Source organism: Trichosurus vulpecula, chromosome 4 (genome assembly GCF_011100635.1).
Source record: "Trichosurus vulpecula isolate mTriVul1 chromosome 4, mTriVul1.pri, whole genome shotgun sequence".
NCBI classification, from domain to species: domain Eukaryota; kingdom Metazoa; phylum Chordata; class Mammalia; order Diprotodontia; family Phalangeridae; genus Trichosurus; species Trichosurus vulpecula.
In genome coordinates this window covers 354,252,773-354,275,026 of record NC_050576.1, presented here as the reverse complement: position 1 = coordinate 354,275,026, position 22,254 = coordinate 354,252,773, and the positions used below count along the sequence as shown (strand labels likewise).

Below are 22,254 nucleotides of genomic sequence, written 5' to 3'. Positions count from 1 at the left end.
TACAGAAATGCCAAAGATTTATGTGGATTTACTTTATATCCTGCAGCTTTGCTAAAGTTGTTTATTATTTCAAGTAGTTTTTTACTTGATTCACTAGGACTCTCTAAATAAATCATCATATCATCTGCAAAAAGTGATAATTTAGTTTCTTCTTTTCCTATTCTAATTCCTCTAATTTCTTTTTCTTCTCTTATTGCTACAGGTAAGGTTTCTAGTACCAAATTGAATAATAGGGGTGATAATGGACATCCTTGTTTCACCCCTGATCTTATTGGGAATGCATCTAGCTTATCCCCATTACAAATAATGCTTGTTGATGGTTTTAGGTAGATGCTATTTATAATTTTAAGGAAGGTTCCATTTATTCCTATGCTTTCTACTGTTTTTAGTAGGAATGGGTGTTGTATTTTGTCAAAGGCTTTTTCTGCGTCTATTGAGATGATAATATGGTTTCTGCTAGTTTTGTTGTTGATATGGTCAATTATGCTAATAGTTTTCCTAACATTGAACCAGCCTTGCATTCCTGGAATAAATCCTACCTGGTCATAGTGTATTATTCTCGTGCTGATTTGCTGCAATCTTTTTGCTACTATTTTATTTAAAATTTTTGCGTCAATATTCATTAGGGAAATTGGTCTATAATTTTCTTTCTCTGTTTTGACTCTACCTGGTTTGGGTATTAGAACCATATATGTGTCATAAAAAGAATTTGGTAGGACTCCTTCTTCACCTATTATCTCAAATAGTCTACCAGGAATTGGAATTAGTTGTTCTTTAAATGTTTGATAGAACTCACATGTAAAACCATCTGGCCCTGGAGATTTTTTCCTAAGGAGTTCAATGATGACATGCTCAATTTCTTTTTCTGAGATGGGGCTATTTAGAAATTTTATTTCCTTTTCTGTTAACCTGGGCAGTTTATTTTTTTGTAGATATTCATCCATATGTCTAAGGTTGTCAAATTTATGGGCATACAGTTGGGCAAAATAATTCCTAATTATTGTTTTGATTTCCTCTTCATTAGAGGTGAACTCACCCTTTTCATTTTTCATACTGGTAATTTGATTTTCTTCTTTCTTTTTTTTTAATCAAATTTGCCAAAGGTTTATCAATTTTATTGGTTTTTTCATAAAACCGGCTCTTTGTTTTATTTATTAATTCAATAGTTTTCTTGGTTTCAATTTTATTAATCTCTCCTTTGATTTTCAGTATTTCTAATTTGGTATTTAATTGGGAGTTTTCAATTTGCTCCTTTTCTAGCTTTTTCAGCTGTATGCCCAGATCATTGATCTCCTTTTCCCCTGTTTTATTCATGTAAGCATTTAGGGATATACAACTTCCCCTAAGAAGTGCCTTTGCTGCATCCCATAAGTTTTGGTTTCTTGTTTCATTATTGTCATTCTCTTGAATGAAGTTATTAATTGTTTCTCTGATTTGTTCTTTTGCCCACTCATTCTTTAGAATTAGATTAGTTTCCAATTAGTTTTTAGCTTATTTTTCCATGGTCCTTTTTTTTTTGTTTCTTTGTTTCGGTTTTTTTTGTTTTTTTTTCCCCCCTGTGGCCTAAGCAAAGATAGCAAATGATTCTTTATTAAGTAAGTGGAAAAATTGTTTTACCCTTTTATAGGAAGTGCTGACTTGACAAAGGCACTAGATTACTTCCACTAGGCATTCAGTCCAGAGTGCTAACACCAAGTTTTCTTTCTCTTCATCTGTATTACGTTTCAGTTCCTTAACAGAAATAATTTCAGAACTCCAAAGTTGTTTCAGGGCATACTTATGAGATAAAGGGAAGTGAAGTCCAAGAGCCTCTGCTGTTTCTTTGTCATTTCCAAACATCATGTGTGTCTCCCGCTTATTCCTCAAAGAATGATAGATGTAAACCATTTGTTCTTGAGTCTCATCATAAACATCCTTGTCTGCCTCCACTGTCATAACAATGTGGTCTTTAAATTGCAGTCTTACTTGGCCATTTAATCTTGGGAACTTTCCACCTGGGGTGGAGAGATTGGAACCATCACCCAAATAGTATGGTGGCAATCTGCTCCTAATGAAATCCTTCTTCATTTCAGATGATCTCAGGTCTCTGGTACCCTCCAACTGGTCTGCAAGAGTCCTCAGAAAGCCACTTAATCTCTTTGTTGCAATAGTTATGTCATCCACCTGCATAAGTAGTTGCCGTGGTATGCTAGTCCGAAATTTTACTTCTTTCTTTGCAGTATCAAAGAGAAGCCCAGGAATCACATCCAGAAGAAAATCTCCCCATGAATTGTTCTGGTAGGTGCTGATGGTCACATGAGTAGAATGGGCTAGTCCAGGAGGAGTGTCAGCTTGATGGATGGTCCCTCGGGCGAAATATAGCAAATCCCCTGGCTTTAATGTGAACTCATGTGTTGGTGCCCCAATCCTGTCTTCTGCCTCCACATTGTACTCATGAGCAAGGGGCACAGTGGGTTGGTACAGGCGCCAGCATTTCTTTCCTTCCAGTTGCAAGATGAACACCTCAATATCATCATAATGAGGAGGCGAGCCCTGGGACTCTGAGGGAGTTAAGTAAACATTAGATCCAATCAGAGATCCAAAAAAACATTCTACCTTCTCCTGGATTTTCCACAGCTCATCCTTAAATCTCTGAGGCTGGTGGAACTGGATAGTTGCCCTTCTCTGATCAAAATCTTTTCTCAGTTGGAGGTAGTGTACTTTGCTACCCCTATTTAACACCTTCTTCCAGCCATTCACACATCGGCACACATTTATATCTCTTCCATAGTACATCCCCAGTCTGCATAGATTCTTCAAATCTGTTAACTGGAAAAGGGACTGAAAGTAAGCAGCCAGTAAAGGGTCATCTCTCTGAATTAGAAGGGGCTTCTGCTCCCAGTATTCCTTGAAAAAAGTCTCTATCTTGATGGGAAATATCAAGCTCTCAAAGAGAGCATCAGGGCTGTCAAAGTTCAAAGGTGAAGCAGGAACAACTGCCTCCACCTTCACATGCTTACAAGGACTAGGCCCTCCTTCCATGGCCACATCTGCATTTGTCCCATCCCTGGACATGGTCTGGCGGGGCCTATTGCATGTGGCCCCAAATGCCACGTGCAGAAGGAAGAGGCGGCGGAAGCAGCCGCTGGCCCGGGGCGGAGATGGCGTGGCCATGCTCGGGGGTGGCGTGCTGCGGCCTTTTTCCATGATTCTTTATTAAAAATGATTCTTATTGCATCATGATCTGAAAAGGATGCATTGACTACTTCTGCTTTTCTGCACTGGATTGTGAGGTTTTTATGCCCTAGTACATGGTCAATTTTTGAGTATGTGCCATCTACCGCTGAGAAGAAAGTATATTCCTTTTTATCCCCATTCAGTTTTCTCCAGAGGTCTATCATATCTGCCTTTTCTAAAATCCTGTTTACCTCCTTAACTTTTTTCTTATTTATTTTGAGGTTAGATGTATCAAGTTCAGAAAGGGGGAGGTTGAGGTCTCCCAATATTATAGTTTTGCTGTCTATTTCTTCCTGCAACTCCCTTAACCTCTCCTCTAAGAATTTGTATGTGTTACCACTTGGTGCATATATGTTAAGCAATGATATTGCTTCATTGTTTATGGTGCCTTTTAGCAGGATATAATGTCCTTCCTTATCTCTTTTAATTAAATCTATATTTACTTTTGCTTTGTCTGAGATGAGGATTGCTACACCTGCCTTTTTTTACTTTAGCTGAGGCACAATATATTTTACTCCAGCCTTTTACCTTGATCCTACATGTATCCCCCTGTTTCAAATGCGTTTCTTGTAGACAGCATATTGTAGGATTATGGTTTATAATCCATTCTGCTATCCGCTTCTGTTTTATGAGAGTGTTCATCCCCTTCACGTTTGAAGTTATAATTTCTATCTGTGTCTTTTTCTCCATCCTAGTTCCCCCTGTTTATGCTTTTATTTCTCCCTTTCCCCTTCTACTCCTCAACAAAATTTTGCTTTTGACCATGGCCTTCCTCAGTTTACCCTCCCTCTTTATTCCCCTCCCTTATCTTACCATTTCCCACTTGCTACTTCTCCCCTCCCTTCTGACCACCCCCCTACCTTTTCCACCCTTCCCCTCCTACTTCCTGTAGAACAAGTTAGATTTCTAAACTTATCGGGGTAGGTTATTCCCTTCTTGAACTAGATCAGATGACAGTAAAGCTCAAATACTGCTCTTCTCCCTCCCTTCTTCTCCTCTACTATAATATGTTTTTGTGCTACTTCATTTGGTGTAATTTACCCTTTTCTACTACCTCCTTACCTCTTCTCTCATAGCCCTCCCTTTATATCTCTTACTTATATTTTTTTTATCTTTACATCAGTTAATTTACACAGGCATTCACAACCTATGTATATCCCTTTCAATTGTCAAAATACGAGTACCATTCTCAAGACTGACATATATATATATGTGTATATATATATATACACATATACATACATATATATGTATATGTATGTATATAAAACATACATAAGATGATATAATCCCACATAAAGATGCAAACAACGTGCCCTTATTGGTTAATAAGGTTTGTGGGGTTTTCCCCCTGGTTACCTTTTTATGTCTCTCTTGAGTTTTGTATTTGGAGATCAAATTTTCCATTGAGTTCTGGCCTTTTCATCAGGAAGGTCTGGAATTCCCTTATTTCATTGAATGTCCACCTCCTTGCCTGAAAAAATTATGTTCAGTTTTGCTGGGTAGTTGATCCTTGGTTGTAGTCCCAGCTCCTTTGCCCTTCGGAATATCATATTCCAATTTCTCCTGTCTTTTAATGTGGAAGCTGAGATATCCTGCATGATCCTTACTGTAGTTCCACAATATGTGAATTTCTTCTTTTTGGCTGCTTGCAGTATTTTCTCCTTGAGTTTATAGTTCTGAAATTTGGCTATAATATTTCTTGGTGTTTTCAGTTTGGGATCTCTTTCAGGGGGTGATCGGTGAATTCATTCAATGACTATTTTGCCCTCTGGTTCTAGGACCTCTGGGCAGTTGTCTTTGATAACTTCTTCGAAGACACTGTCAAGGCTCCTTTTTTCATCGTGGATTTCCGGTAGACCAATAACTCTTAAATTGTCTCTCCTGGATCTATTTTCCAGGTCAGTTGTTTTCCCAATCAGGTATTTCACATTTTTTTTCTATTTTTTTCATTCTTAATGTTTTGCTTTACTACTTCTTGGTGCCTCATAGATTCATTAGCTTCCACTTGCTCAACTCTAATTTTTAATGAGTTAGTGTTTTCATTTTGCTTTTGAGTCTCCTTTTCCAATTGGTTGATTTTACCTCTCAGGGTGTCATTTTCTCTCTTTAGATTCTGAATCTCCATAGCCATTTCACCAATCTTGTTCTTTAGGGACTTGATTTCATCTTCTTTTAGCTCCCTAATTTGGTTTTTAAAATCCTCTTTTAGCTCTTCCAGCAATGCTTTTTGGGCTGGAGACCAGTTCACATTATCTTTTGAGGTATCAGACACGTCTATCGTGTCATTACTGTCCTCTTCCATATTGGTATTTTGATCCTGCCTGTCTCCATAAAAAGAATCTATTTTCCTCAGTCTTTTTGTGTTCTTCTTCATGTTTGTTGTTTTGCCTTTTCCTGGCTTTAGAACAAATAACTGCCTATGGGGCTCAGGGCTCTCTGTCCCAGATTTCTTATTCTGGGGATTGTGAGTCTAGAATTATAGCCTTCAGTTTCCTGAGGTGTGGGGGAGGGTTCTGGCTCCCTGGCGTCTCAGTCTCACTCCCTATGGTTGCTCTCCAGCACTTTCTCTTCAGCAATGGTATCAGCTGTTTGTTGATTGAGCTGATCTCTGGCTCTTCCCCTGGGCGAGCAAGATTAAATCTGGGATCCTGGTGTTGACCCCTGCCAACTCTGCCCTTCTGGGACTAATGAACTTCTACTATTTGTCCACTGAAGCCCCACTTATTTCTCCTCTGTTCCATTTTTTCCCCCCTGAGGAATTCTCTGGGTGAGGGGGGGAGGGATTAGAGCCATTTACCTGGCCATTATGTCTCACGGAAGTTCAAGAAGCCAAGTTTCTGGGCTGTAAGCGTCAGAAGTTGGTATTTCCTGGCCACTGGCGTTGTGCTGCCTCTCGTGGCTTCCACAGACTGCCGTCCTGTGTTGGGATGCCTGGGGATCTCCACCGGTTTTGGGCACCCAGCTTTCTCCCAGCGTGTCTCCCACGTGGATTTCCCGGCCAGCCGATTCTGCTTTGGTCTGCAGCAGCTCCGCGCTGAGCACTCTCCGAGTGTACAGATTCGTGCCTTCGGCCTTTCAGACTCTCCTGGCTCTCAAATTTGCCCCATACAGACTGCTCGCGGTTTCTGACTCTCTCAAATCTGCTCAAATTCACTTTTTTGTGGGAATCTGACAGACCTTGTGAGAGAGCTCCAGTAAGAAGCTGCCTTCATGCGGCCATCTTGGCTCCACCTCCGCCCATCAAACCCTAATCTTTGGAACATATTTGAGATGTCTGATTTCTCTATTATCATCTATTTATCAGTTTCTCTATATTTTGCTCAGCATCTGATTGTTTGAAGGATAACTATTGAACAATATTATTTATAGTCTATGAGAAAACTTTTTTCCACTTTAAAAAAGAAGTCATTATACATTTTCTCAACCCTAAATTTAAAGAAATTCATTGTTATTTTATTGGTATTTCATTAAATATGTAAAATTATTTGGGGATTATTTAAATTTTTACTACTTTAATCTTACCAATCAAAGAATATTGAATGATTCTGCAATTATTTGGTCTCTATTTATAAAAGGCACTATCATTTCCCAAGTTGGTATTATACAGATCATGTGTATTTCTAGTTGAACTAATTCCAAGATATTTGGTGACTTTTGTTTTTATTATAAATGTCCTTATAAATGATATTTTGTTCATCTTCCTTGGTACTAAATAAGAATTTGGATGAGTTCTGTAATTTAATTTTATGTCTTGTTACTAATAATTCTTTGTAGCTCCTAAAGGGAGCTTGATCTCTTCACCCTTTTTTCCAGATAAAATAGGAAGCATTTATCTCAGTACAACAGAGAGGGTCATGTCAGAGTTTCCCTGAAATAGCAGCATTAATGTTCAAATGCTTACCAAAGCAGTATATCTCTATTCCAAACCTTTCTCCTATGCTATGTTAGGACTCATGAAAAATTCATGAAGCCAAGAACTCAGATTTTCCCTTCTCGTTTTTGAAAACACCTTCGCGATCAACTTCATTCTATGAATCCTTCATTGACTATTAGAACAATTGAAAAAAATTACCAGAAAATAATGTTCATACCAGAGATTTTAATCAATAACTTTAAAACACCTCTTAGATTGTTATAGACATATCTCTACTGTGTTTTGTGATCACTCTGAGGGTTACAAGATCCAAACAAATAATGGTATACTTACATTCATGATCAAGTAATGGCTAACGCAGGAAAGTGACTCTTGGCTTTGGGGGAAGAAAGAAATAATCATTACAATTGGAAACAAAAAGATTCTAGTGCTTTTCAGTTACATTATGTTTTCCATTAAACTAGTGTCGGAAAAAATCTTATTCACAAAAACAAAAAATATAAAACTAAAAATACAGGTAGAAAGAGATTTAATGATCCTTTTCATCTCAGGAGGTCTTTTCTAACTCCTATTACAGATAGATGAAGAACCCAATAGGGAGACAGAGCCTTCAGCTTGGATTGGGAAAGACCTGACCTCAATTCCTTCCTTAGATACTTATTATCTGTGTGACCCTGGAAAAGTCTCAAACTCTTTCAGCATCAGTTTTTTCATCTGTAAAATAGGAACAATAATATCACCTACCTCACAGGAATCTGTAAGGATCAAATGGTTTAATATGTAACATATTTTGCAAACCTGAAAAAGCTAAATGCATGTCTATTATCATTATTTTTGTAAATATTTTATGGTGTAGTTTATTTTCTTTTGAATGAGATTCCAAGCAATCGTAATAACTAGAAATTCAGACATCCAGAATAAATGATTTAAAAATATTCAAGAAGAGGTAGAAAATGGAATAAGACAACTTAGTGGAGAAGTATGCCTTCTGCTAGCTTCCTTTTTCAACTAATTATTCTTTGTAAATAATAGCTGAACTCCATTTCTATTATGTCAGAGAATTTCAACTGTTATCATTACCATGGAGATTTCATCATCTCTTTCCAAACTTAGTAATCTTCCAATCTTTGAACACAATACCACAGGAAGCCCTAATTCCCTGCCCAGGAGCTTTCAGAATGATTCTCATATTATGAACATTTCTTCACACTTATTTCACTATAGTGAAATAATATACCAGTGCATTCAACTATTCACCACTAAAACTGTGCCCTCCCTAAGGTCTCAGAAGCAACATTCCCTGCACTCATATGGAGTTAAAAGTCTTCACACGATTAAATAAAAAATTGTATTCCTATGATGTAGATGTTTTCACTGATGTTGCTTTGCCTTAATTTTAAGAAAAAAAATTGTAGGTTATTGAGGGCAAGACAGCACCTTGCTATGATGTGCTTGTTCTCATCTTGAGTATCAATGTCACTTGTCTCTCTTTAAAATAAATAATTTCTACTTTTGTTTTCTTTCATTTTCCTTTATAGATGAAAACTGAGATCTAAAGATACTACCCTAAAATGCCTTTCCCAGTTTATACACAGTATCCTTCCCTAATGATGGCCTGTCATCCAACAATACATCACATAACTACACAGAGAAATCAACTGCTTAGCATTTTACTCATAAGCTTGATAATAACCAAGCAGAGCTGGTTCTGTGAATCATGCACATGGTACTTAAACCACTTGAAACCAGGGACCATTTTATAGCTTTTCATTGTTAAAATGCCTCATGGAGTGCCTCACATATATAACAAGTACTGGATAAAGATTTGTGGAATGAATGAGTGGATTGAATTGAGTATGTGTACATTAAGAATGTATTGTGTCCAGAGCACTTTCTTCAGCACTGGAGGCATTTAGGTAATACATATTCTTTAATGAATGAATTAATGAATGCATGAGTAAATGAATGAATGAAACATGTTCAGCATCATGACACTTAATGTCTTCCTATAAAACCCAGGAATTCAACAGACTCTTGTTGAACTAAATTGAATTACTCAAAATGATCTTAGAAGAGTGTTCTGTCCTGCTTAATTTAACTTTAAGGTTGAATGTTAACGAATTAGCAAGTGGATTAGATCTCAAAAGCCTGAAAGTAGTTGTCTTTTTTTTTCTAAAAATCCCCCATCAGAAAAATTTCATTATGCTATTTCCAAAAATACTGTTCTTAAAATTAATTCTCAAGTCTATAATGCTCAACTGGTCTCAGCTGACCAAAGTTCTTTCTAATATTCTGTATTTTGCTTCTATTCCATTTAATGTTGCTGTTGACATTTCTCTCACTTTTATGGTTTTTGCACATGCTAAATTCAGAAAGGTTAAGTAGAGAAAAAATAACATTTACTTTCATAGTTTTAGAAAAGAGATTCAATTACTTAAGATATGCAAGTATGAACCATATTAACTTAAAATAGAATAGTTAAAGTGAATTTCTGATGAAATAACATACATGACAGGGTAGCACAATAGTACAAAATTCAGATTTAAAGTATATTCTATACTTTAGAATACCATATACTATAGAATATTGTTGTCTTTCACAATTATTACCCTCATAACTTTGTCTTTGTATTTCTTCTAGGATCTGTGATTTCACTGGGACAAGTACTCTTTTCACCTTCATAGATAAAAATTGAAATGCCTCTTTACTTTATTAGACAGTCTTGGAGACTTGCTGTGACTATATAAATTTAGCACTTGGATGCCAAACTTCTGGTAATTGTTGTCTTTCCACTTAGCTAGTCTGCTCTGTACCCACATTCAGTGCTTTTCCTTTTTGGAAAATGTCCTACCAGAGCTTGCCTTCAAGGAGCCAATTATCACGATGAGAGATCACAGCAGGACTTTAACAGAAGATACAGGAAGAGAGGAAAAAAAAATGACTATCTCTCATAGCAACTCATATTTAGAAACAAAAAAAAAGGCTTTAGTGCATATGTATAATAAATAATTAACTGAATATATTTCAGGACCATTGTCAACAGTTCTCAACAATGTCTACAATTGGGAATTACTTTCCTACATTTCTAAGTTTGAAAAGTGAGGCATTATTTAGGACAGAAATTACTTTGCTTCTCAGTTCTTGCCTGTTTTGAACATGAAAGAATTCACAAGAATTAAAACTTCATGTTGAATGTTTATTAATCCAACGCAACTTAGAAAATACATTCAGACTTATCAATCAATCCATACATTCCCGAGTACTTATTAAGCCTTTACTGATCAAAGATGAAAACACAAAATGAACCCATGATCTTGAAGGAGTTTGTGTTCTATGAGGACAAACAACATGTAAACTATAAATAAGTTAAAAAATACTCAAAATAAATGTGAAATAATTTGGTGAGGGGAAAAGCACTGGAAGCTATAGGGGAATCAGGAATGGCCTTTTTTAGAAGGTTTGCTTGAGTAAAGCTTTAAATGAAACTGAGGGTCCTTAATGGTGAAAGCCAGGTGCATGTAAGATATGGAGGATGGATGTAAAAGTGTGGAGAGAGGATATGGAATACAGTATATCAGTAAACAGCAAGAAGATAAATTGGAATGTACCACAGAGTGTATGTAAATAATATATAACAAAACTAGAATGAGGCATTGTAGCTAGGTTGTAATGGGCTTTAAATACTAAACAGAGATATTTACATTTTATCTTAGAGATATTATGAATTCACCAGAGTTTGAACAGTGCAGTGATATTGTCAGGACTCTTTATAGGAAAAAAAATTATAGATTGGAAAGTAAGGTATATGCATTGATAGGGTTAGGGGCCAAATCTGTGATGTCATTCAAATAGGGAATTATGCTGTGAGAAAACTCTATAACCATTTAAGGAAACAGACTGGAATTGATGACTCTCCTGGCTCTGAGGTCAGTTCTCTATCCATCATGCAACACTGTTTCTTGTGTATGTACATGTGTATTTCCAATGAAGGGCCAGAAAAGTATCTAGTAAAAAATACTGTTATTGTTTTCATAGATTTGTTTATTTGGGTTTGAACCTTAATGTGGACAATTCGAACTCAAACATTTTCTTGAATATGGCACTGAAAGATCAAATAACTTGCCCACGATCACATATCTACTGTCAGAAGTATGGCTTTATCTCATGTTTTCTTGGCCCCAAGACCACTTCCCTATCCACTATAATATGTTGCCTATCTAAGAAAAAAGAGTCAAACCAAACACCAAACAAAAAAACTCACTATTAACACTGAAAAATTGTCCAGGGTAAGAGGAGAGATAATTTCTTAATACTTAAGATTGCACTCATATTTTTATAAAATATTTGGACCTGCAAAACTAGTTATGTCAATTAGAAGCTAATAGCAATTTGATGTTCTTTCTTTTAGTTCCTAAAATTATTGAGTTTTGTTGAAAATCTTACTAGCACAAATAGATCTTTTTCTTCATTTAGTAATAAATTACATTTTTTATATTTGATTTTTTTCTTCAAGAAAATGCCGATTTTATTTGTTATATTGTTTTTAAATTGTCTAAAGTGCTAATAGAATGTTGCAGATGGAGTCAGGAAGACCTGAGTTCAAATTCAGTCTCAGACACTAGGGCATGACCCTGGACAAGCCACTTAACCTTTGTTTGCCTCAGTTTCCTCGTTTATAAAATAAGGACAATACAGGATTGTTGTGAGGCTTAAATGAGATAATAATTGTAAAGCCCTTAGCACAATTCCTGGCACATAGTACCATATAAATCTTAGTTGTTGTTGTTGTTATATTGATATATCAACCACGTGGAAACAAACAGCTGAAGTAAATTCAAATGAATGAAACTATATTGTTCAACTTAAATAAACTATCTTAAACACATACTTAAATTCTAGTCATTCCATATTCATTAAGGATATGGGTAATTGACCTTAGGTGTAATTCTTTTTTTTTTCCTTTGTTTCTTCTCAATTTTCCCAATTTTAGGTCATTCTAAATTACTGATTTAGATTAGTTCAGATTTTAGATCTATAAAGTATTTTGGGTAACAATTAATGTGAGTAAAATACTAGCTAATTAGAATTATACAACTTCATCCAGTACTTCTTAATGTTATTTTAAGATTTTGAAAGTGGTTTATTATTTCCAATAAAGAACAACAGCAGGAGCCCAATAGTCTAGAGAGATGATTTTATGACATGTCCATCTCCATCAGGCTCAAGAGACAATTGATTGAATAAAAGAACCTATTCATTTACTGCATTGAGAAAATAACATTTTTTTAAATTGCAAAGGCTTTTCATTTTTAAATGTGCAGGACATCTGTAATGCTAAAGATAACATAATTTACTCTTACAGTAATGAATTACCTGGAGCCATTTCTATGTTGACTCTGTACAGAAGATGATCATAGTGCATTCTTTTGGGGGTGTAGGGTTCTTTTTATCAATGTATATGGTTATTCATTAGAGATTCATCAACCCAGGCAAATCAAATATATGTATTATTTAAAAGGTGAACATCTTTTAACTTGAACATTTGTGTTTTATTATGCTATGAAAAGATCTAACACATTAAGTGATATATATATATATATATATTCACTTTTAACATTTATTATTTGAAACATTTTTTTGTAATAATCTGGATGAGTCAAGTAGACATTAATCCATCCCATGGCAAAGGGCTGTGTGAAACCTGATAATATATATATATATATATATGCACACACATACACACACAAACACACATATGTATATGTGTATATATGTGTGAGATATATATATGTATGTATGCATGTCTGTGTATAATGATAGTTTACTTCCATAGAACCAATGAGACCAAACTACCAACATGCTGAACAAATGTGAAAACAGATGAAGAATCCAGCAGAGCTATGTGGTATATGGCTTGCTTTGGCTATATATAGAAAATCTATGGAGGATTTACTACCATCACTACCACTGAAATCATGAATTTGGAAGTGATGATGAATTTCAATCTTTATCAAGAGAAATAACACATACCCTGATGAAATATTGGATCCATTATTATATCAAAATGTATAAAAATGGTTGAAATATTCTTAGAAGGATAATACCTAGTTATCATAGAAAATTAGAAAGCTAGATATTGAATCAGAAAGATCTGAGTTCAAATTGTGACTCAGATACTTATAAGCTGTGTGACCATGGACACATGAACTTACATCTATATACTTCAATTTCTACATCTTTAAAATGGGGATAATAATATTAACTACTTATTATGAGGGTGAAATGAGATAATATTTGTTAAGTACTTTGTAAACATTAAAGTGCTATGAATTTAAATGCCAGTTACTATAATTATGGAGTGATATGGTTTTCCCTTATAATTTTATAATCTTTACTTGCCAAAAGTCCATTTGAATCTTTCTAAGATTATTCTTTAGAGAAGATTAACAATAAACTGTTATTCATACATCTCCTTATCACATGGAAATAATCATGGTTTGTTAAAGGCTATGCCATTAAACTCAAACAACCATGTCATTTCAAAATGGAAACACTTCAAGAGTTTAGTGGTAACATGTATTTTTGTTATCTCAGGTTCGAACTCGCTAAGTTTGGACAGGTCTAGCACTATTGGTTTGTGCATAACAAGGAAGGAAGGAAGGAAGGAAGGAAGGAAGAAGAAAAAGAAGGAAGGAAGGAAGGAAGGAAGAAAGGAAGGGAGGAAGAAAGGAAGGGAGGAAGACAAGCACTAATCCGAAAAAACTGAACTTACTGCCTAGTTAGTAAGAATAAAGTAGGACAACCAGCATAATGTAATTTTCAAGAACTTACATCTATAAACAATTATAGTAATTACTTCTGCTAAGTTGAATGTGTTTTTATTATTTCTTGTATTATTTTAATCAATAATTTTAATTTTAGTGTATATTCTGTGTTGGTTGTTCAGGATATCCAAATTGCTAGTGATGGCTCAGCAAATAAGCACCCTCTATTGGAATCTGAGAAGTGCTGGGGAGGAAATGGCAGAGAAAAGAACAGTGAATCAATGGAAGACAGATTAAAGTACTAGTAATGAGCAACCACCAGTTGTTGGGATCTGAGGGTGTCAGTAAGAAGTGAAATGACATAATGATTCAAGCCCATAAAAGAAGCCAAACAATTCTCCTGTAGGCTCTGGTGGAATCCTAATAAGGTCTGGATTATAGCTAACAGTATGCAGGCCTCTAAAGGCAGATTTGCTCACTCATATATAATGTTATTTTCTATAGTCAAGAACAATAATCTTGCCAGTGTCTATATATCCCTTAAACAAACAAACAAAAAAATCTGTTCAGGTTTCCAGTTTTAGTAGAATCAGCAGTCTGATGTAATATATAACAGTGGGCACTCCCATGAGGAAAAATGTATTCAGAACAAACTTTTATGTTTAATATGTTTTTTAACACTTTGTCCATACCTCCCTGAAATGTTAAAGCAATGGGAAGATCTTGCCCATTCATTAATAGGCCTATGTGACCTGCTTTAACCCCTTGAGTCACATGGAAGCCTGAGTCACATGAGTCTGTGGTAGGAGGAGATTGCTGAATAGATGGCAGGAAGGGGTGGAGCCAGAAGTGAGTGGGCGAGACACAGCAGTCAAAACTGGGAGAGACAGAGACAGAGACAAACATAGACAGAGACAGAGCAGCTAGCATGAGTGAGAGAGGGAGTGATTTTGCTTGAGGGATCTTGTTTGTGGGGAGGCCTGATGGAGGAAAGGCTTGGCGATGGAGGTGCTCCCTGCATTGGTAATGTGTATAGACTTCTTCGTTACTATGATGGATTTGGTTTTCTAGTGTTTCAACAAATGGCTTGGTTTCATTTTCAGCAAGAGAGTGTGTTATATTTTGCAATTCAAACCTGGGAATATGCCTGCATATTCATAGCAGCCACTGTGGGTATCACATTGGTGATCTACCTCCTTAAAGTCCACATCATCAATAATTCTAGATAGATAGATAGATAGATAGATAGATAGATAGATAGATAGATAAAGCTTTGATTTGTAGGTTTGCCAGTAAGTGTACATACTGAAAATTTAATGAGTGGTTCTTTGGAGGGGGTAGAAACTGGCTCTGACACAACCATGGGTAGAATATAACTATCTAGATGGCAGAAAATGTTCGTTTTGTTTTGTTTATCTTTGTAGCCTCAGCACCTACCATGTACTCACAATAAGTACTTAATAAATGTTTGCTGAAATATTAAGCCTTAAATGGGTGTATGCTCATGAGGGAAATTGATAACTACCCCCAGAGAAGGTGTTATGTCAAATATTAAAGTGTCCAGATCATCTAGATGGGAGAAACAGGTGAGAGGAGGGCTGTCCAAACCGCAGTCCCAAGTGCGATTTATGCGGCCTGCCTACAAGCATAGAAATTTACATAAATGCTTTAGTAAAGGAAGCTGAGCTGCCCCAGAGCTCTCACTAAAATAGCAAGTCAAAATATATTGTTTATTATTTCAATAAAAACCTAAGGTTGGACAGCCCTGAGTTAAATAAACGAGAGTTCTTGTAAAACATAAAAGATCCTTCTATGTACAAAGCTTCTGATATACAAGGATTATACACATACATGACTTTGAACCTCAGTATCTGATAAGGTAGATATAGATAAGTATATGTATATATACACATATAAAAATCTGTACATATATAAATGTATATCGTATGCACATATAATTTACATATAAAACATATAATTTACATATATTTCTATTCATATAATATCCATATTAATATAGGAATGGATGTAAAGTTAGAGCTAGAGGAAAGAGAGATGTAGTTTGAACCATAGATACAGATAGAGACAGAGAAAAGAAAGATAGATTTAGGTACATTATGTAGTTCTATAAAATGTGTACAGTTATTTCTGTTAATCTGCTTGTTCTGAAAATGTGAATGTTAAAAAGTGATTGATATGTTAGGGGAAAAAATATGAATACAATATGTATTTCCCATTTCCTTATGTATGATTTTATTAACAAGAAACATCATACTGCACTCAGCTGAACTGTCAACAAAATGAAAAGAGAGAAAGAGAGAGAAAGAGAGAGAGAGAGAGAGAGAGAGAGAGAGATCCTTCAAACATCTACCAGCTACCTTACTTAGTTCATGGCCCATGTTATTTATTGTCCATGGTTGGACAATACCACTTTCCTATAAATCACAGTTCTGGCCTTTGCAAAGTGAAGTGTCATCTTCTGAGCCATCAATCCCACCTCTTCCCAGAATAGCCACTCAAAGGCTACCTTCTCTCTACATAGCCATCAACTTTGACAGCCTAGGACCTCATAGGAACAGGGGGACAGCCTCAGAAAAAGTTTAAGCCCCTGACACTGCCTTTATTGTGTTGCATTTATGTATTTTTAACCCATTAAAGATGTATAAAGATGTACTACCATTGCTGTTAGATTCCTATCTTATTTTTATTTCACTGACAAAGTTTTTGAGTGTTGTACCCTTAACTCCATTTTTCACATAATCTCTGTGGTTTTTATTGATTGACTTTGCAGAGTAGTGATTTAATAGAAATACATAATACTTTATAGCAGAACTGACTATATTTGTATGTCTATGTACATTTCACTATATTTTTTTCTTTTTGCAGCATATATTCTTTTTAATTATTTAATAAAACATTTCTATATAGATTTTAGTATTTTAATTATGAAATATAAAAATATAGTTGTGACTTACAGAATGTTCTTAATTTCTTATGTATTTTAATACTTAATTCAAAAATCCAAATGGAATTTCTCCATCATCTACTGTAATATATGAAATTTAATATAAAGTATGCAGTATAAAGTAGTGAATTAATTCTGGGGAATCTCAGCTTTTAAATTCAGCTCAAAATGAACACTCTCAAAGAAAATAGGACTAATTTAACCTTTAATTCATTTTACCTGTAAAAAAAATAATGCAGAAATCAGGTAAACATGACACAAAATTTTATCTACTGGCAATTTCAAGCTTGACATCCATGCCTTTCTATCCAGAAAAAAAGGGAGGGGGAGGGTTTGTAAAGCAGTTTGTGGCAGGTTCCAGGAACAATATAAGCAAAGAGAAGGTTTTTATTGATCAGAGGAGAAAGCACCTCATTTCCTAAAATTTATTTTAACAACAAATTCTAGACACTGCTTCAGGTATAGTTGTATCCCAGTTAATATCATTTTGTGGGAGTTGTCATTTGGGAAATTTTCAAAATGATGTCTCTAAGGCTACTTGCCTCTTCCCACAAGTATTTTTTTATTGTTTGTTTTTTTTTTTTTTTGCCTCATTCTTTTGTCTACACGCCTGTAAGTGATCTTCTCAAAACCTTTATATTTGTGGGATATAATATGTCACTAAAGACCTCTCTATTGGATTCATATTAGGATTCATTCTAGAAAATTAAGGTGCTACCAGTGATCTACATATATTCACCTCCACCATAGAAAAATAATATCAGGGCAAATAGGGTCAAAATATGTTAACTATTGTTGGACATTATGAAGAAATGTTTCATAGGCAAAATACAAAAAGAAATCATCTGTAGTTATATTTTAGGCGAGGTAAAACTTCCCACGTTGAGGTAAAAGTTTCCATGAAAACAGCGGTAAAAGACAAAATTTAAAGCATATTTGCAATAAGTATAGAAAAAATATATTCTTATGCCTCTTTTAATGGATGTGAATTTTTATAAAGTGTTTGAGTATGTTTTCACATCAATAAAACAGATGGTACAGACACAAGCAGCTTACAATAGAGGTGTTATTAAATCTCAGACATTTGAGAACACTGACTATATGTTATTCAGTTTTGATTCACACAAGAGCCAGCTGAGTGCCTTGTGTTACTGGCTATTCTAATCAAAGAACGGAAGGATAAGGTAGTTTGGAGTCAAGTTCCAAACACCAGTCTTGTCCAGACAGCAATCTGTAGACAAGCAATAGTAAGGAACACCTAGACTGGGCTAGGCTAAGTAGTTCAACAGCTCCGGTTAGTAGCAAGAGATTAAGCCAAATGATTAGGAAAGATGGCAATGGTGAACCATGGGATTCTTGGGATACTCATGCTGTATTATGAGTAAATGGTTTATTAGTTTTCTTACCTCTATGCAATTTATCAAAGCATTATCACCTGTCACTGACACATTAATAAATAAATTTTTATTAAAGAAATAGCATCATTTTAGTTCTTTTAATTGGGAATTTATAAACATTTATTCTTCACTACTCATGAAATATTAACTAATGTATGTTTTTTTAATTAATTGGACTGGTTGTTTTCTATTTGTTTCCAGAATCACAGAGATAATATTTATCTTTTTAGGAGGCACAATATTAAAGCTACATATACTGAAGTCCTAATGTGTAAAAGTGAATTTCATATGATAATTCTCAGGGGAATAAAGGGTATTTTCAGGATTTTGAGAAATGATGTTAATTACACATTTGATTAATGGATTGATGTCAGCTTAAAAAGAAGTCTCTGGTAGTTTGCCTAGAGCTGAGAGCTAGATCCTGTCCTGTTCAATATTTTTATCAGTGAGTTGGATGAAGACATAAATTACAGACTTATCAAATTGGCAGGTAACACAAGCTAGGAAAGACAGTTAATTCAGTGGAGTAAAGAAACAGTATCCAAATTTATCCCCAAGGATTTGAAAAATGGTATGAATCACTGAGAATGGTAGTATATACCTACAGACTCTGCAGTTAGGGGGTCTGAGGTTGGTGGCTAACTAGGATTCAGAAGTACTGAGATATAATAAGGCTACAGTTGATGGGGTGTGTTCATTGTCTGGAACCCTATATGCTGAGGTCCTTGGAGTGGAACACCAGACGAAGGAAGTGGTGTGGGAATGGCCCAGGATGAAAAAAAAAAAAACAATGCAGGATAAAGCTGCCATTTTGATCAGAAAGTATTGGGTTCAGGTTTGTGTGTGGCCACTTCATTTCCAGGCTGAGATATGGAGAGAAGGAAGAAAGGAAGAAAGGAAGGGAGGCAGGAAGAAGGGGAGGAAAGGAGGGAGGGAGGGAGGGAGAGAGGGAGAGAGGAAAGAAAGGAAGGAGAAGCAAAGAAATAAAAAATAATGCAACAAAGAGAAATAAAGAACTCATTATAGTAATTAAGTCTCTGAATTTATTTGAACTGGGGGTTTGACAAATGGCTATATCATATAAGATGGTGTCACCCATATGGAAGTGACTTAGGGCCATGCTTCTGGGAGATTGGAGGACTGGTGCATATACAGACATTCTGTGTTGGTATGCAGTGTGGTTGATTGCAGCCTTTTTCATTTGAATACATATCCAAAACTGTCTGCACCTTCAAATCTGCCTAGCCATAAAAAACGAAGGGGGGGTTGAGAGATTTTCATGCATTCTATCTGAAGGTAAAGGGCTATTTCACTTCACTCCAGGTGGTAAGAGGGGGAGAGCCTAAGGATAGCCTCCTTATCTCTCCTTTATACTATGTGTCTCATAGAAACAGGGTTTTGGTCTTTACCTTCATTATTTCTTATTGCAGGTACAGGGAGTAGAGTCTTCAGGGAGTTCAAACCACAGGGAGCTGAGAGTCCTAGAATCAAGGTATCCAGCCCAGGATTTAAGCCTTGAGTACCAAAGGTCTAGATCTCTAGGACACTAATCCAGAAGGTTTTGAACATGAAATTGGTAGGACTAATGATCTATAGGAAATAAGCTAAACTGTTATACAAATCCCACTCCCATTTCCAGAGACTGAGGAAGGGATGGTGGCAGGGTAGGTAGAGGAATTAGTGTTTATGTCCCTAGTGTGTTAGAAGAAATATTCAAATATTTATTCAGGCTATATCTTTGAAGGAAATGTGCCTTTGTAAAAGATAATCCAATGTTAAGTAGTTAAGTAGAACTGTATCACTAATCACTGGACCCATAAAATGGGGGAATATAATCTGTAGGGGCTCAAATTAATTGGCAGAGGAGAGACATTCACAACCACACTCAAATTATAGCATATGGAATTGTAACAGACCTGGCCCCAATAGAGTTGGGTGGGAGTCAATCCACTTTATGTAAGCATAATGTTATTTTTGAGGCTTCAAAATTCATTTAAAAGAATACTTAAAATCTAACTGAGAAAAATTAACTAATGTGATATTGATACATGAATAGCTAGCAATAATTATCTATAATTAGATGGCTTTCTAGTGTTCATTTTTGGTTTAGATAGCTTCTGAATCTTTTTTTTAAACCCAGGTATAGAAATTTCCTCTCCTCCTAAATGACTACAAGTAATATATAACTGACCCTTGACTATTCAACAAAGAGGAGAGGTGGCTAGATGATCAACTCAAGGGCTACTTCTGATTCTATAAATGTTTATGTATACACATATAGAAAAGATATGAATATAAAGACACACACACACATATGTATATATATATATATATGTATTGTGTATATCATGTACTAAAATATTAATCATTCAATACTGGTTTTTCTGTTAAGACTGGTTAACAAAAACTTTCAGATTGTGATTTTTAATGTATCAACAAGCTTGGGCTAATGTCTTTTTCTAATTCAGTGCATGTTCCCTCTGAATAAACTTAGCTAATTCATTATTCCTTCATTTCTCTTAAAGATAAGCTTGTCTACATTACCTAATTCCCCATCCTTGTCCCTATTATTATTTTCTACTCTTTTCATTTGTTTGCCTTTCAGCCTGTAGGCTCTTTGCTCTTTTTTTATTTGTTATCAGTCCCAACATTTTCAGGATTACTATCCACCATACTATCTGATTCATCGTTCAGCTTGCTCCCTTATTATCAGGCAAGGCATTATTAGTTTCATTGTTCTGTTTCTACTGGCTTACATATTTAATAGGATCAGATAACCCTGCTCTTGTTTTTTCTTTTCCTGCTCCAAATGAGACTCCACTGTGCCCTTCTTTAGGAACAAATTTGCTACTTAATAATTTTCTTTACTAGTTTTTAAACTATCTTGGAAAAAACTTTAAAGACATACATACATACACACATATATGTATAAGAATCTGTATTTGGTGTCTGGATGCTTGGTCCCATAAATATTGACCACCTACTAATAGAAGATTAAAACTGGGATATCATTTATATTTCATCTTATTAAATGACATTTGTACAATAGGTCAGGTCCCACTAGGTGTGCGACAGCCCTTTGTGCATAATAATTCTCAGCCTAAACAAAAGTTATTTTAGAACTACAAAATTTTGATTAGCCCAAAATATTTTTTCTCATTTCAATTCATTAGAATATATCTTGCTTAGCCATTCTTGTCAATAGAATATTTTTCAACTAACATCCATTAACCTTCTAGTCATTTGAAATGGGGGACATAATATATCATCCTTCACCCACTTGGCAGTAGGCAGGAAAGTGAGACTCAACAAATCATGTCAACTAGATTGAGAAGGCAGATTTCTATTTTTTAATGGGACTCAGCTTCTTTCATTAAAAACTGACTTGTTCAAGGAAAAGAAGGGACATTTTCACTGACCTTCAGATCTAGCAGAGATTAGAATGTATAACACAGATGTTGCCTAATTCTCAAGTGGGCAGAACTAACCTCATGCTAAATCTGTGCATGTGACTTAATGAAAACAAATTGTTGAGTGGACTTAAAACCACAAATCTTCTGAGTTCTCTTGTTCTCTACCTTGATGTTTTTCTTTGTAATTAATTAGGAAAGCAGAAGCTTTGGGGCCCTGCTCTGCTTTCTCATTCTTCCTGGACAACAAAATAGGAGACTCTTTCCTTTCACTCTGGCCTAGATTCAAGGAAATACTTTCAGGGGTTGGAGAGATGATCAATCTTTCTTCTTAATGCTATCTAAATGGATGGTTATATCTCGTAATTCTTGGGGGGTGGGTGGGGTATGGATAGGCTAACATATAACTTATGTATCAAAGTACAGTTTACTAAAGAATATAGCATAGTTTGCAAAGTTTTAAGATGAATGTGTTGGAATCTGATTGCCTATGACATTCTTTTGAAGTCTTGGTTTATCCTCATGGCATATCAATTACCATCACTGTGGAAGGAAGACAACAGAGTTCTCTTCAGGACTTCTTTTGACAGATAGCTTTTCAGCAGCAGGTGCATCTTTGACAGAT

General features: G+C 35.3%; 1 protein-coding gene across 1 annotated transcript; it reads right to left on the bottom strand.

Annotated features, from left to right (window-relative positions):
* Positions 1 to 1,650: 1,650 nt before the first annotated feature.
* On the bottom strand, positions 1,651 to 22,243 carry LOC118847239 (ribosomal oxygenase 2-like). The gene is given in 3 exon segments (XM_036755764.1): positions 1,651 to 3,059; positions 3,062 to 3,190; positions 22,168 to 22,243. Coding segments are annotated over 3 exon segments (1,614 nt in total).
* Positions 22,244 to 22,254: the final 11 nt, after the last annotated feature.